Source organism: Monodelphis domestica, chromosome 3 (assembly GCF_027887165.1).
Source record: "Monodelphis domestica isolate mMonDom1 chromosome 3, mMonDom1.pri, whole genome shotgun sequence".
NCBI classification, from domain to species: Eukaryota; Metazoa; Chordata; class Mammalia; order Didelphimorphia; family Didelphidae; genus Monodelphis; species Monodelphis domestica.
In genome coordinates this window covers 4,966,083-4,983,879 of record NC_077229.1, presented here as the reverse complement: position 1 = coordinate 4,983,879, position 17,797 = coordinate 4,966,083, and the positions used below count along the sequence as shown (strand labels likewise).

At 38.3% G+C, this 17,797-nt stretch overlaps 1 protein-coding gene and 1 pseudogene across 1 annotated transcript; both read left to right on the top strand.

Annotated features, from left to right (window-relative positions):
• Positions 1-418: 418 nt before the first annotated feature.
• Positions 419-8,066, top strand: LOC130458158 (uncharacterized). Its single transcript, XM_056821265.1, has 2 exons — positions 419-5,379; positions 5,627-8,066. Exon 1 carries the CDS (start codon positions 436-438, stop codon positions 1,660-1,662), a length of 1,227 nt encoding a protein of 408 aa, XP_056677243.1. The 5' UTR covers positions 419-435; the 3' UTR covers positions 1,663-5,379; positions 5,627-8,066.
• The window catches only part of VN2R520P (vomeronasal 2 receptor 520 pseudogene), a 59,428-nt pseudogene continuing 48,192 nt past the window's right edge, over positions 6,562-17,797 (top strand).

Below are 17,797 nucleotides of genomic sequence, written 5' to 3'. Positions count from 1 at the left end.
CAGCAGTTTTTCTTCTTCTTCCCTTTAATCTTAAGGGACAGCTGGGTAGCTCAGTGGATTGAGAGCCAGGCCTAGAGACAGAAGGTCCTAGGTTCAAATCGGACCTCAGATACTTCCCAGCTGTGTGACTCTGATAGTTAGATAGAAAACAGCTGTTTTAAATCTCAGCAACAGGACCCTAAAGTCCTGGCTGGAAGAGCTGTTTCTAAATATCCTTTCCCTTAAGGAACAACTTCCTAGATTAGAAAAAAAACCCTGTGGAAAGTTTGTTGCTTTGCCCTGCTCCCCACGTGTTTTGTGGAGACTATTAGAGAAATAATTACAAAATATATATATATATATATATATATATATATATGTATATATATATATATATATATATGTATATATATATATATATATATATAAATGAGTACTACATTCTTTGACATTTATATGGCAGCAGAAGAATTAGGGGCATTGAGGAATGCAGGATACCTCCAAATTTTTATATTAATAGGTACTGTCATTTTTGTACGCCTCAATACTATATTTAGAGATGCTAAAATAAAAAACATTGAGGATAAAATAGAAAATATTGAGGATAAAATAGAAAAAATTGAGGATAAAATGCAAGCCCAATTAGAAGATCTAAAATGTTTCTTACAGGATCAATGGGCAAACACCCACTCTACCAGAAACAGACCTGTTTCTGAACCTTTGAATGAGGAAATTTCCTTCCCTGAAATAGAGATGGAAAACACCTTCCCTATAGCCCAGTTAACAGACTGCTTCTCTCGTGCAGTGCAAATCTTGACTGAATTTAATCCCCAAAACCCTTCCCCTGCAATCCCAGTTTCTCATGTTCCCTCTCCTACAGAAAACCAAATTCCAATGCAAAGGAGATCTTCTCCTCCTAGAGAAACCTGTCCTTGTCAAACTGACCCACAGGTACAAAATTCAACTAGAGGCCTGTTTCCTCTAAGAGAAGTACCTGAAATAGAACGGAATGGGGATGTGGTGACTTTAAGACATAGGATACCGTTTACTCCCCAAGAAATAAATGAATTTACACGAAATATCCCCACATATGAACAAGATCCTTTTCTAGTATCAAAAAAGATGGGAGACATATTTTTTCAGTATAATCCATCTTACAAGGACGTTGAGAACTTGCTACAGGCTTTTTTAACTGAACGTGAAAAAAATAAAATAATTGCTCATGTCAACAAAACCCGGGGGCGTAATGCAGCACATTGGCCATCTCAGGATCCCGAATGGGACTATAACAATCCTGAGGATTGTCTACAACTATACCATTGTAGAGAGGCCATCCTCACGGCAATGAAGGAATGTGCAGACAGTACAGATAAGTGGATGGAACTTGAAAAAATTAAGCAAAATGAGGAAGAAACACCCTCCAGATTCATGGATAGAATAATCGAGTTTGGGGACAGATACTTAGATTGGGACCTAACTAAAGAGAGTAGCTTAAGACAAGTTGGAAGGATCTTTGTAAATAACTCTTTTAAAGCAATTAAGAATTATTTTAGAACACAATGCCCAAGATGGTCAGATATGGACCTTGAAGAATTGCGAAAAACAGCTATATATGTTTTAAAGGGAAATAAAGAAAAGGAGGAAGAAAATAATGATGACATGGAGGAAATGAAGAAAAAATGAGATATTTAATAGATAGGATAACTAAATTAGAAAGTGGGCATGATAATGAACCAATGACAATTGCCCCTCTCCAGAAATCCAATTATCAATCCATTACTTGCCACTTCTGTGAGAAGAAGGGCCACAAAATGATGGAATGTAGAACCTTTCTTAAGATGATTGGAAGGAATACACAGTTTAATAATAGCTTTAGAAATAATAACTATAGAAATGATGATAATGGTTATAGAAACCAGAATTCTAGAAATTATAATAATGACTATGGAAATAACTATAATGAACATAGAAATAAGAACTTTAGAAACCAGAATGATAGAAATAGGAATTGGGAAAATAATGACAATGCTCCAAATGAAGAAAATGATAATACTCAACAACAATATATGAGAAATGGCGCTCGTCCAAAACATGCTCGAGGTGCTAATGAACCTCAGAGAGGTGCCCTTCAGGAGGGTGCCCAAGGAACTTCCCAATATAATGAAGATGATGATTCTTAGACTATTGATTTTGTTGATGTTAATTAACCTTTTTCAGTTTTTTTCTCCCCTCCAAATAGTAGGAATGAATGAACAAAGAACTTAAAACTATGATTGGAAAATTATGCACCGAGACCCATTTAAAATGGCCCGAAATTCTCCCTCTGACTCTATTTTATCTTAGAAGCAGGCCTAGAGGAGACTTAAATATTTCGCCATTTGAAATGCTTTTTGGACATCTACCTATACAGGCTAAGCCTGAGTCATGATTGATTTTAGAATTGATACAATAGAGATACTTGGAATGACAGAACCAGGTCTTGGAAACTACAATCTCCACCCTACTCAGAGTAACAGGATTTAGGAAGGGCTGCAGCAAAGATCAAGATTTAATTATTTGAGAATATGACCTTCAACAGACATGTGCAAAGGGGGCAGACCTCTGGGCGGTCCTGGGTTAAGCTAGATCCACCATTGGCACAGGGGAGACATCGACAGTGATTGGTAGATGTGAGAACTGAGGGGAGGGAACTTAGATTGTTTGCTTAAAGATAGAGAAAGGTGGATACTCGGGAGGAGCTTTATGCTCTGAAGGAGGGCTGAGAGGAGAGAGCTCCTGGAGGGAGAGCTCCTGGAGAGGTCTTGAAGGAGGCTGTGGAAGGAGAACTCAGGAGGAGTCAGGAGGAGAATTCTCTGGAAACATTTCTTGAAAGGAGGCTCTCTTGAAAGTGAAGCCTGAGGTTGGCATGAGAAGCCTTACCTAGAGAGATCTTGGGTGAGTGATAAAACCAACTGACTGATTTATTCATTCTTATTTCTTTCTTACTTTCTCTCTTTTTCTATTGATTAAACAGTGTATTATAAATTAAATTTATCTATAAAACCCAGTTGGCTTGGGCATATTCATAAATTGGGAATATATTCCCTGGCGACCATCTTATATTTATATAAACCCAAGACACAGTAGAAAACATATTTCAGTGGTCATAATTGTTATATATTTCCCTTGCTCCCAAAACATTTTAATTATCACAGTTTATGGCTCCCACTCTCTTATCTACAACTATTTAAAGCCAAAAACTATTTTAAATCTAATAGTTGGCTGTCTTGTCTAGCTTGCCATCTGCACATTGATATGTATTGTCTTTTATCCAAGGCATTGCTAAGATGGCACAGCATTATAATATTGAGAGCAGATGTCTGGGCTGCTCCAGAACCTTTGAAGCTGACATTGAAATGAATTACTATTCAGTCTATTCCAAACCTACCTACTTGTATGGTGACCTATTACATAACATCCTTCGATCTTTTCCACCATGAAAACATACTGGACTAAAATCCAGGTGAACTTTATCCACAATTTTTGCATAGTCTATCCATCAAGCCATCTTTTCAAAAAAGAACATGAGTGTAGAAAACCCCCTTGGGGGTGGGGCAGGACTGGGACCAGAGCTCCACAGGTAAGGTTGGCGAAAAATAATGAGGAAATACAAAGATTGAAATTAGAAGAACCTTGCCTGTACTTAAGGGCAAGAGAAAAGGTGAGAATCCAAGATAACAGACACAGTGTGGAGTCAGAAGGATTTTGCCTTGCTAATGGCAGGCAAATACAGTTTATTGCATGCTGCTCACAACTTTTAAAGGTACAGATCACAAAGAATGAAAGCATTCATTTGAAATGGGTCCTTGGGAAAGTGCAACAAGGATGGTAGATAGGACAGCTGGTGCAGGTTAAGGATCCCAGGAAATAGGGTGAGAGAATATTTCTAAGAAATGTAGATAAGCACTTGGGGTAAGATAATGATTCAAGCACTATTTAAATTCCATGGAATGGTCAGCAATAGCATGTCTTTGCAATACACATGTAATACTATGTGAGGCAAAGAAGGTGTGAATGTTAAAAACTGTAAATGCCAAACTGTAAAGGTTTTGGTCAAATTGTAAAGGATAATTTTTAGTGTTTTGACTTAAAATCTAAAATAAGTGGTTGCCATGGGAAATTCCCAAATATGAAAATACCCAAGTCAGCTGGGATTTATGGAGATTTTAATTAATATAAATGAAGGAATTAAGGGAAGGAGAGAGAGAGAATAGCCAAGCAGTAGAAAAGGGCCTAGGCCAAAATGGCCTAGGCCTTAGCCTAAGGAAGAGCAAGTCAGTCTTCATCATTCACCACAAGATCATCTCCAAGCTGGGTTCTTTCAATCCGAACTCCAACTAACTCCAACTAAAAACTCCAACTAACTACAACTAACTGACTTCCAATCCAAAACTGCATTACCTGAACTGACATCTCCTTTTAAAGAAATTTTCTCTTATGTCACCTCCCTTAAATTTTCATGTCTACCGATCACAGTAGATGCTTTTTCCCATGACTTCCCATTCTTAGTTCTTATCTTCTTTTCTCACCTTCTCTGGTTAGATTAAATCCTCTGAGTACTTCACACCTCTTTTGTTAAGCTTGCCTTTTGTAAGTTGCTTGACCTTTGTAAAAAATAGACTCGAATACAGGACTACAATCCCCACAAGCCTTTGCTCCACTTCCCCAGAATGCCTTGTAATCTCACCTGGGCTGAGATCGAGAAGGTATTTAAGCTGATTCAAAGGCTTTTGAGGGACTTGGACTTCCATTTTGGGGCAGGCCTGGCTTTTTTTTCATAATGTAGGTGAGGTTGTGTCTAGGCCTCTCTATGGCCTGGACATGTGTCTCTTATCCTGTATTTCTTTAATCCTTAATTTTCAATAAACCTCTAAAAAATATAATACTCCTTGCAGAGAGAAACTAATTTCTACCTGCCTCAGATGCCTCAGTCTCCCCATATATTCCCTAAATTTTAATATTTACAGTTGGCGACCATGAAGGGACAAAAAAACTCTCGATCTTCTGATTTAATCTTTAATATCTAGTACCTAGAAATTTTTTTTTTGAGCCATATCTCTCTGGCCAAGGTTTTCTACCCTTGCAAAGCTGCTACAGGCTCCGGACCTGTTGCGTTTGCTGCCCACCCCACCTGGCTCGGCCCCATCGCTTCCTGCCTGCAGCCTGCAGCCCTGATCATCCTTACCTGGTACCTGGTCCCGGCCTTGCCCACCCCCGCAGCCCCTCCTGCTCCTGGCCTCTCACCAGCCTGCTGCCTGACTGTTTCTGAGCCCCAGACCCACGAGCGTGACACCAGCCGGCTCATCACCCAGATCCTTGGAGCAGATTCACTCATCGCTCAGGACTCATTGCGACCAGCTGGTAACAGTATTGGCCACGTGGGCGGAGGGGAGAGACGAGAGGGAAAGGAGAATGGGCAATTTTCCCTTAGGCTAAGCCTCCACGTGGATGGGGGTATTGGCCACAGGGTTATCAGAGCAGGGGACAGAGAAAAGAGAGACTAGAGAGAAGAAACAGATCTTTTCAAACAGAATCCTAAAAAGCAATGGGTTTAAAAGGATACCTTTTGACTGTTCTGGTAATAGCATTAACTTCACCTTTGTGTCAGGGAGAAGATTCAACTAACTTTGAAGGGGAAAATGGGTGGCCCAGCGAAGTGGGAACCAGGCCCAGAGATGGGAGGTCTCTAGTTAAAATCTGGCCTCAGATGCTTCCCAGCTATGGGGCCCTGGACGGGTCCCTTGAACCCCATAGCCTAGCCTTTACTACTACTCTACCTTCGGACAATAGACATTTAAATGGATAATTAAAAACAAACAAAAAAAACAAAAAAAACCCACCCAAGGAACTTTGAAGAGACTAAAGACTATATTTTGAGGCATTTCAAACTCCAATGGTTTATAAAAAATCTCTGTATTCTATTGCATTTTTTGTTTAAGGTTTAACTTTGTGATTTTAAGTTCATATATTACTCGATTCAATATTATTCTGCTTGAACTGAAGGTTGAATTTATTTTGAATGTACTGAGTTTTGAAATTCTGTTGTTTTTCCCCTATAACTGTGTTGAACAAATATTATTGTGAATAAGCCCATATATGAAAAAAAACAGCTTTTTTCTATTTTGCTGAGGATAGATGGACTTCAGAACTGGTTACAATTGTATTAACAACCTTTGGAATTTTAATGTGCTAAATACCTCAAATGATTTGATTTTAAGGGTTTTTTAAATATGATTTTTGGAATTTTTTTTTAACAATCTGGTTATTTTTGCCTGCCCCTACCACGAGGTAAGGCCCATTAGCTGAAGTGAAATACATTTTATAAACCCCAACCTTCCCACATGTGAATGGAAGTTGGGCAGTTAATTTCAGGGCATTTGTACCCTTAAAAAGCCTCCAAAAGGAGCACCCCTTTATTTATACTCTTCAGCTCACTACTTTACTTGCACCAGAATGATATATAGATTTCTTGATTATGTTCTTAACCCTAGATGAGTTTTACTTTGTTTAAAAAAAATATGTTTATTACCAAGGTTGAAAGATTGCTATGATTGTAAAAATTGTAACAAATGTCCATCAATTCATAGGTTTGAAAAATGTCATACAGCAACTTATGTGAAATATGATAGTGTGTTTGTTTGCTATTGTAATTAATTGGGCTATTGAGAATTTTGGGGATATTGATATCTACATATTTGTACTACTGTATTTTTAAAAAATGAAAAATTGTTAACCTTGTTCAATTCATTTGCCTTCTACTCACAGTGATCATGGCCAGATATTAAGAGGAAATGGATCTCATTTTTGGTGAGAAAGTCTTGAATTTTATATTTTCTTAGCTGACACAGAGTGTCAATGATTATAAGCTATATTTTTGAATTTTTAAAGCTCTTTTATTATTATATTTTCTTGCACGTGCAATATACTTTTTCAGTTTTTTTTATTTTTTCTCTCCTTTTTATATTTGAAGCACATGTCACCAGCATTAAGATTTTCTTTAACTTTTTGACTTTTCAGTGCTACAAGTTTGAAATACATTTGTCAATGCATGCCCTAAAAAGCTTGTGACTATAAAAATGGTGCCACTAATTATTTAAATAAATTATGGGACTTTGCTTAATGATTCTGTCTGATTCCAGGAGAAGATATACACACAAGAGCCATTGCACAGAGCCAAAGAAAGGCCAATCCAGGATGGATTGATGCACTTCTAGGCCAATACAAAGGTCTTGAACCTAGTGTGAAGACACAAGGTTATTATGTTTAACATGTGTTAAGACATAGGCTTTCCTTGTGTCCACACTCACTCTGAAGATACTCACAGACGAGTATCCCCAAAACCTTGGTTCCTACTTGGCTTCTATAATCTGGTCCCTTTCTTTTCTGCCTCTCATAGTGTGGTACCTTTCTGTAGTCCTAGCTATTGACTGGGTAAATGCATCATTACTTAGATCATTTTGATTGGGCCCTGATTGAAGGACCTATTATAGATTTATTTTTCTTCTACTTGGAATTTTTACACATAAGACTTTGATAGTCTATATTTTCATCCAGAAAGTTTTCTTTTCTTTTTTATTTTTCTGATGTCTTTTTAATATCTCTTGCCAATTGATTCATATACCTCAGCCATGCATCCCTAAGTGATTCTGTATATTTCAATCACCCACAACACAGGGAAATGTTAAAAAAAATATTATTGTAAATTGCAAAGTTTAAATTCCTTTTGAGAAGAATTTTAGGTAAAGAAGATGCTACGTCTCTGAATCCAGAACTGAACTGTTGGAGAAGCCACCATGAAGAAGCCTCCAGACCACAAGCTGCACAAGATCAAAATGAACTTTGGGTGTGGTTGATTGAACATTTATTTGTATGTATACTTTCATGCCAAAGGGGACTGCCCCCTAACGGCTTTTTGTCAATGCGTTCAGCAGTTATTGTTTTTATTGTTTTTTTTTCTTTTTTTCTCTTATCCTCACATTATTGAAATCTTTTAAGTTGATTATGTTTTTATGATCCTTTTGGGGAAAAATTAAATTTTCCAAAAATGATCACACGGAGAAATGTAAATAATAGACTCAAATACAGGACTACAATCCCCACAAGCCTTTGCTCCACTTCCCCAAAATGCTTTGTAATCTCACAGGAATTCTGATGTGGGCTGAGATCGAGGAAGGATTTAAGCTGGTGGCAAAGGTCTTGTCTGGTCTCTTGGACTTCCGCTTTGGGGCAGGCGTGGTTTTTTTTCCTAATGTAGGTGAGGTTGTGTCTAGGCCTCTCTATGGCCTGGACACGTGTCTCTTATCCTGTATTTTCTTTAATCCTTAATCTTCAATAAACCTCTAAAAAATATAATACTCCTTGCAGAGAGAAACTAATTTCTACCTCCCATTGTCCTTCCTTCTACCTTCATGTTGATCAAAACCCTGCGCTCTTTTTCTGTTTTCTCTTTAGATTATTGGGAAATCATTAAATCTGAATTTCTGCTCCTTTAAATCTATCAATCTTATGCCTATATTCATTGCCCACTAAACTGAGTAAGGCTATTGGAATCATGATTATAGAGGGTAAGGGGTGGGTGGGAGACAGCTTAGAAAACACAGAACAAGTTTTTCTTCCAGTGTGTTTCTGAACTTCCCATGAATAAAGAAGGCTGAAAATCACAGAATTTCTAGGAACCTGAGTAGCAATCCAGGCTAGTCTCCTGCCTAATGCAGAAATTCCCTCTATCTCATTCCTGCCTGGTAGTCCTCCTGTCTCCAATTCAGTATTTCCATGTGTGAAAGTTACCTTTACTCCATTATGGGCAGGCATCAGAGCTCACAAAAAAGAATGCTTGGAAAGAAATTAGGAAACTTCCTAATACGAGTCTGGCCTCTGCTAGTGATCAGCACAAGAATTTTGGAAAGTAAGTCACTCAGAATCTTGATCTCATTCAGAAAACATAACCACTGAGCTATCTGGCTCTCAAAATTCTTGTGAGAAAATACTGTAAATGGTTTTAATAGATTATACATTCCCATATATACTGAAGGCAACATTCTTTAATTCTACTCTTGAAATTTGACTTTTCCAGAGGACACAGAAGAGAGCGCAGTAGTTAGCACATTGATTTATACTTGGCAAGCACCAATTAAATGCTTTGTTCATTCTATGGCAATGAGTACAGGGGCTAGTGATGTGTTTTATTTTTTTCAGACTGGAAAAACCAGACTCAAAACCCCAAAGCTGGGCATTTCTCCAGATCTGTCATCCTAGGAAAGATTCCCAAAGGAGTGCACCTGTGTCTCCAAATTGGGAGAATCCTGTGAATGTGATGCCAGGTTGAGAGTCAGCAAGAGCAATGAGGAGAAATGTTCTCAACCAGTAAAAATCACCCATAGGAATTCTTTGAATTCAGTCAATGGCCAGGAATGCAATGAATGGGGTAAAAACTTCAGTCTAGAGCCAGTGTCTTCTCTTCAGCAGGGAGAATACATAGCAAAGAGTCTCCATAAGTGTGACAGAAAGACATAAAGCACTTCCAACTAAATTCAAATCTAAGCAATAGAAACTGCTCAAAGAAGACATGTTCTAGTTACTGTGAATGTAAGAAATCCTCCAGTTATTTTGACCTTACTGAATATCATATGGTTCATTTTGGAGAGAGACCTTGTGAATGTAATGACAGGAGGAACACAACATACCACAGTTCACCCATTACTTCAAATCAGAAAATTCTTTCTTCAAAGGAACTCAATAATTCTGATAAATGTGGAAAGTCCTATTCCCAGAGCATTCAGGGTGCTGTGATAATTAAAGTGTTTTGGAGCAAGGGAAATATATATATCAACCATGACCGCTGAAATATGTTTTCGACTGTGTCTTGGGTTTATATAAATATAAGATGGTTGCCAGGGAATATATTCCCAATTTATGAATATGCCCAAGCCAACTGGGTTTTATAGAGAAATTTAATTTATAATACACTGATTAATCAATAGAAAAAGAGAGAAAGTAAGAAAGGAATAAGAATGAATAAATCAGTCAGTTGGTTTTATCACTCACCCAAGATCTCTCTAGGTAAGGCTTCTCATGCCAATCTCAGGCTCCACTTTCAAGAGAGCCTCCTTTCAAGAAATGTTTCCAGAGAATTCTCCTCCTTCAGAGCCAGCCTTCTCTCCTGGTCCTCCCACAGAGCAACCTCCTCAGTCCTCCTTCAGAGCCACCTCGCTCAGAGCAAAACCTCCCCCTTCTCTCCTCAGACCCCCCTATCTTTAAGGAAACCATCTAAGTCCCCTCCCCTCAGTTCACATCTACCAATCACTGTTGATGTCTCCCCTGTGCCAATGGTGGCTCTAGCTTAACCCAGGGCCGCCCAGAGGTCTGTTTCCTTTGCACATGTCTGTTGAAGGTCATATTCTCAAATAATTAAATCTTGATCTTTGCTACAGCCCTTCCTAAATCCTGTTACTCTGAGTAGGGTGGAGATTGTAAGTTCCAAGACCTGGTTCTGTCATTCCAAGTATCTCTATTGTATCAATTCTAAAATCAATCATGACTCAAAGAACTTCCTGTTCTATGCTTAAGCATAGGTCAGAACCCTTTCCATTGTTTAGCAAAAGGTTTCTGTCCTAAAGTAGTCTTAAGTAGGGAGGAGAAGGATCCTCCCATGCCAAGGGGTTTCACATTCCAATAGAGTTCTTACTATCAGTAGGAAATTTTTCAAGTATGAAATTTCCCAATGGGGAAATTTCCAACATTCATAAGTCTAAGAAATTTTAAGGTTTACAGTGCTGAGCATCAGAAAATTTATACAGGTGAAAAACCTCATGAATGTGATGACTTTAGGAAGGCTTTTGGTTCAAGCACATGTCTTAATGAACCCCAGGGAATTTACACTGGAGAAAAACCCAACAAATGTGGGAAATCATTTGCTTGAGGCACTTATGTTAGTGTATATCAGAGAACTCATGTTAGGATAAAAGCTGATGAGTTTAATGGATGTCCAGAAATCTCATGAATGTAACAAATGGGGCAAGGCCTTCAAACCCAGCTCAGCTCTTCCCTACCATGACAGAATTCATACTGGAGTGAAACCATATGAATGTAAAGAATACAAGAAGGCCTTCCCCCAGAGCATACAACATATTGGACACCAGAGAATTCATCCTGGAGAGAAACCTTATGCATGTCATGAATGTGGGAATTCCTTCTGCCAAAGGTCACACTGAAATAGAGTGAAACAAAGTCCCTGGTCCATTGGTAAAGGGAGTCATCAATACAGTTTACTCTCCCTCATAGAAAGCAGGCTTAAGGGATGTGCTTTCTCAGACTGTGACAGGAGATGGTCACTATAAAGTAAGAACTGAGTACCTTCATTGTTCAATTTGGAGATTACAATTTCATCTTCTTCATAAAGTAAGATCTAAGTAGGGTGGAGTAATCTAAATTTCACAGTGACAGCAGATGGTCAGGGGATGGTTCCTTCAGGACAAGATAAATCAGGTGTAGGAGAAGATAGACAAAGAATGTCCATCCTCCAGTAGACGGTACATCTGGCTGGTGTCCAATAAGATTGATTTCCCTAGTCAGTCTGGCCCAGGCCACTTTTCATTTTTTTTTTAAACTTAAAGCCTTCATTAGCTTTGTATGAGCTTGTTTGACCTTTTTAGCTCTCTCATGTATGTAAACCTATAAAAACTGTAACATTGCCTCAGCAGCTTTCACTAGGAAGGCTGCCCTGGCCAGTGAGGTACGTATTATTAATAGATTCATAAACAAATGTTGGTTCCATTAATTGAACTTCTGAGTGACTGGGCTGGCTTCATCAAGTGCCCCACTTCAACACCTTGATTGCCATCAGAGGATTCATACCAGAGACAATCCTTACGAGCATAAAGAAAAGAATAAAGATTTCAGTTGTACACTTTACTGAAAATTTTAGAGTACAATCCAAAAGCAAACAAATGGATCAAATCCTCTAATTTCTTAGAACAGTTACTTAAAGATTTTCCTTCTCTCCTCTGGTTTCTAGCTTTCTCCTTTGCCCAGTGCCTAGACTTGCAGCAGATAATTTGCCAGTTTTCTCAGTGGCCGTCTGACAGATATTTCCTAATTCCCATCTGTTCTAGAACCTTATTCCTGTTCTGTCATGTTTCTTCAAATCATACAGTTTGAAGTTGTAGTCTAGAATACCTAGATTCGCTTTATTTTTAAAATTTGTTTTTTAAATCCGAATTGAACAAATATCAAATAAAATGCACATTCCCATAGGCAAAGTAAATCAGATTTTGAGGATCGTGCATGAAACCATGACTATTATGTACATAATTTTTAAAATATCTAATACAGTTATTGTTATTTTCAAAGTTGTCTTGCTCCGTGTTTCCTTCTGAACTCCTATTAGCTTTCGTGCACTAAAAAAATGCTTCTCATTTCTGTTTTTTTAAAACAATTTTATTCAAATCCTGTTTTCCCTTATTCCTTTGTTTAAAAAAAAAGTGAGGAGGGCATAAAAGGAAAAACAAAACCTCTGTAACATATGCATAGTTAAGCAGTGTAAATTCCCACATTAGCCCTGTGTGTGCCTCACTGCACCTTGAGACTGGGACCACTTCTCTGGTAGGAGGTAGGTAGTGTGTTTCATCATGGAGTCTCTGGAATCAGTGCTGGTCATTTCAGTGAGATAAATTCTTATGCAGTTGTCCTTTACTAGCGTTGTTACTGTAGAAATTATTTTGCCACATCTATTGGAGACATTCTGCTTTAGTTTGAGTTTTCCCAGGTTGCTATAACCCTTTGCCATTTGTTCCTGGCTTACGGTAGAAGCCACCTCTAGTTTCAAGCTTTGTTCCCAAACAAATGGAGTTGATATATTTTTGTACATATGAACTTCTTTCTTTAATGCAGTATATATGGGGTAGGACTGGTATTCCTGAGGTTACAGCTCTATGTAGAATTTTGTGACTTTTGGGGTGTAGTTCTAAATTTCTTTCCAAAATGGTCAGACCTATTCCTAGACCCCATTCAGAGGGCATTATTGGGTTGTTCCTTCATCAAATATCATTTCACTGTTTGTCATCTTTACCAATCTGATGGTCATGAGGTGGAACCTCAGTCATTTTAGTTTGCATTTCACAAATTATTGGGCATTTGAAGCATTTTGTCACATGACTTGAGCAATAACAGTTCTACAATTATTTATTAAATATTTAGTTATTTACAAATATTTAGGAGAATTCATTAAATTTTTTTAAAACTTTAAATCCTTTTCAAATAATCACTAAGGGTTCACGAATTGCATACTATATACAAGGCACTGTGGTGAGTCAGCAAGAAGCATACAAAGAAAGATCCTTTAGAATAAGCAAGCATTTATTTTCTCCTTAGAGGTTCATTTTATTTACACATTGATTCATATTGAATTAATACTCATTGTCTATGGAGCCTTTATGCATAATAGTTTCCCTGTTTACATTTTAATTATGTTTATTTTACTGTTGCCTTAACTGAGATCATGTGTAAAAATGGAGACTTGAATCCATGACTTCAGTCCCCAAAAGTCCTTGCTCCACTTCCCCAGAATGCTTTGTAATCTCACTGAATTCTCACCTGGGCCGAGAACAAGTTATTATTTAAAGGGTCTCCACCTAGGGCGGGGCTCTTCTCTTTCCTGTTGCCACTTCCAAGTAGGTGCATCTCTTTTCGTAATGTAGGTGAGGTTGTCTAGGCCCCTCTGAGCCTAGACACGTGCTTTCTTATTCTGTATTTTCTTTAATCCTTAACCTTTAATAAACCTCAAAAAAAATAATACTCCTTGCAGAGAGAAACTAATTTCTACCTGCCTCAGTTTCCCCTAAATTTTAATCTTAACACATGAATGCTACCCTTGTTTTGTTTTTTTGTTCAACTAAAACCTAATACACTCGGCTCCAAATCCTTATTTTAATTTTGTGTGGACAAGCAAACATATTGTTGGCTTCTGCTTTCTAAGTCATTCTGGACCCCCCTTCCATTTAGTGAGTGCATTGTCATTTTTGTTCATGGCTATTATTGTTAATTGCATATTTTCCTTCCTCCTTTCATCTTCTATTTTCCCCTTTCTTTACTCTTGCTTCACCCCTCACCTATTTACAAATAGAATAATAAGAGAGTGTGCTCCACACTACTGGCCAGTCTCTGTTCCAGTACCACCCCAGATGCCAGTAATAGGTTCTACTTCTTGCTATCTGTCTTGCCCATCTATAAGATGATGTCATTCAGGGGCCTGTTCATGATTGCCGAGTCCCTGCCTGCCTGGCATCACCACTTCTTGAAGATGTCCTGCCATGTTGTTTATATCACTTACAGCACAATTCATGTTCTGGATTGCTCCATTTCCCTACTCTTGTGGCTCCCTTTTATCTTGTATCTTATCCCATTAGAATCTAAGCACCTTGTTTTCTGGTACTTGTATTCTCTGTCTTCAGCTGAAGGCCCATCATGTAGTAAGCATTTGTTTAATGCTTTTTCCCTCTTTTCCTTTCCTTTTTTTAATTTTAAAACCCTGACCTTCTGTCTTAGAATCAATACTAAGTATTAGTTCCAAGACAGAAGAATGGTAACGACTAGGCAACTGAGGTTAAGTGACTTGCCCAGAGTCACACTGCTAGGAAGTGTCTGGGGCCATATTGAATCTAGGAAACAGGTCTGGCACTCTATCCACTGAGCCACCTAGCTGCCCTGCTTCCTTTTTTTAAAATTTCCTGTTTACAATTTCCCCTCTAAAGCTGAAATCTCTTTTATTTATAACTAATTCCATGATTGGTCTAACTTTCCTTTTCCCTTGTTCCTGATTGTTTATCTGTTGCTTAATGTTTCCCCAACCCCCACATTCTATGTGTGTCTGTGTGAGTTCAATCCTCTTTAACCAGCTGAAAGTTAGGTTTGGGTCTCATTTACTCCCCTTACCCCTTCTTCCATATATATATGTGATCTCACATACTTATCCCTTTTGTTCCCTAGTGTACTCCTTTCCCCTCTCACTTTTCTTTCTTCAGTTAATATGAAAATGAAACAAATTTAACTTAATTCTTTCTTTGACCCTTGGTGATAAGAGAGATCTGAAGGGAAACTTGTTTTACCTCCATTAAATTTTAACATTTAGTCATTGTATTGATCCATCTGTTTGCTTCAGAGTATTAACCTTTCTAGGTTTCTCTTGTGTTTGCCTTTCAAATATTCTGTTCTGTGTTCTTTGCAGCAGGAATGCTTGGAAATCTGATTTCACATTTCAGGTTCATCTGTCCATCCTCCATCCCATGAGGTTATATACACTCAATTTTGCTGGGTAAGTTATTTTTGATTGTAAGCCTTGATCTTTGGCTTTCTGGAATATATTTTTACCTACTGCATTTTTTCTTTGATTTGGAAGTTCTGGATTTAGGCTCTGACATTACTGGTAGTTTCAAGAAATGAGTTTTTTTGTGAATTCATTTTTTCCCTCTGATGTGAGCAGTTTTCTTTTATGATTTCTTGAAATTTTATATTTAGACTTTTGGGTTGTTTTCAGGTAGTTGATTCTTAGATTCTTTCCCCATGAGCTGATTTCTAGGTCTGTTGTGTTGAATAGGAGATACCTAACATTTTCTTCTGGGTATTTTTTTTTCTTTTTAATTTTCTCTTTTTTTGTGAGTTTCTTATAGAGTTTTAAAAAGTTTCTGTTTATTCTATTTGGATGAAACTTTGTACCACCTGTACCAAGCTGTTAATTCTTTCCAATTCTTTCTACTAGTACTCTCATTTCACTTATAAAATAAGCACAAAGTCATGTTTGGTTTCCTCTGTGCCTGTTCTCCAATGGCATCTCAGTCAAAACTAGTCCTGATTAATTCTGATTGCCTCCGGCCTCCAGGCAGGGAAGAAAGTTGTCATTCTTTTATCAGCAGGTTTAAATAGGCATGTGTTGACCCAGAGTCATGGGGAAGTGAAACTCAAAAACATCTTCTCTAAGGCTCAGGTGCTCAGGATATCACTTGCTCTGGATTGGCAAAGGACACTTTCTCTGGGAGGTAGGTTTTCTTTATCTGGGGTGTGCACTGAAGAAGTGAGTCTATGGCTAGTGCTTCTATGAATACAGTTGAGAAATAAAGTGCATATTTAAAAAGCTAACCCTTAACAGAAATTCAGCATTTTCTTCAATTGTGAATTTGTTAAAAAAAAAAAAGGTCAAGACCCTTAACACAACACAGAAAAATTTGAGAACCTTGGGTTTGGGGAAGGGTGTGGAAAACTGCTGTCCTGTCATTTGATAGAGCTTACTTTTAACTGAAGATTTTGATTATTATTATGAATTTAACAAACACCAAATTAGATGAGCATTTCCACTGTAGACTACGTTGGGAGGACTGTATATGAAATTCTCAAGAAGTATAATTTGCTTTCCATTTTAACTAAATAGACTACCCCAGAAGTCTTAGTGAACTTTTAAGCTACTAAGTCATAAAACTACACTCAGACATTTGACACAACCTGTATGACAAATTCAGCCTGGCACTTTCAAAGCTGTTCTGCTTGCTGGTGATTCTTCCAGGTCTTCCTTTTGTTTTCTTCTATGTGGTTTAAAAAAATGCTGCAGTGGTACTCTTATTTTTTTGCCATTCTATCCTTAATGTCCTTCTTATTCCTCATCTGGGAGAGAAAAAATAAGCTAAACTCTTGTAACAATTAGGAATAGTCAATCACAACACATTTTCGCATTAGTTGTGTCCAAAAATATATGGATTCTTCTGCATCTTGAGGACATCCCTTCTTTGACAGGAGGTGGTGAGCACGCTTCATCTTCCTGACCCTAAGGTTTGAGGAGAGAATGGAAGGACTTCAGTAGTAGTCTCAGGAGAATGGTTCAGTTAGGGAAGGCTTCAGGGTAGAGGTGAGATGTTGGAAATTTTGGAACCAGGAAGGACCATGCTGTTCAAGTCAAAGTAGAGAATTCAAAACCAAAAAGCAGTGGAGGAACAGAATCCTCATTTGTCAGTGGGAGCAGGGGTCAGACTGTGTGGGTGTAAAGAGTGAAGAGTAGAGGGGATGGGGAGATGGTGTGAAAAAGGAGGAAATGAGAGAGAACCTCCTACTGATGAAACATGCAGGCTGGATTCTAGGTCTAGACTCTAGAAACAACCTGGCTTTTAAGAAGCTGGTGGTTCCAGATAAGCAGCAAGTGTAGCAGCAGATTCTGGTTAAGAATGAAGAGCCTGTCGACCAATGTGGGAGACATAGCTGCATCTCTGGCATGAGCTCTCAAGCTGATTAGCCAGTTAGTTCTACTCCTGCCCTCCCTGGTGTAAATGTGGAGCTTGTGCTAGACCATCTCCCAGGTCTCCTACAACTCCAAATCCCTAAGACTCTAAGAAGAGTTGAGGAAAGGGAGCCAGCTCCAGGGTTGGATACTGGTCCATCTGCCTTAGCTGGTCCAGTGAGTAGAGACTGAGTAGGGACTTCATCAACATGGGATCAGTGTTAATGACTTCTCTGTAGGATGTCTGGGAGATCAATGGCTGAGTGTTAGTCTAGTGGACAGTCCAACTGTCAGTGTGTCATCCTCAAGAGAATGGGTACTCACAAGCCAGCGTTATATCAAACAAGCCAGTCCCAAGTGAAAAGGCCAATGACTTCCTTGTAGCCTGATGTGAATTTTAGATTTACTCCACTCTGCTTAGTCTAACAAAACAGGAATGCCTACACCCCTACATGAGGATTAAGTGTTGAAAAGGATGGCCTATGACAGACGTGCTAGCAAATGACAAATCAGAAACAACTGACA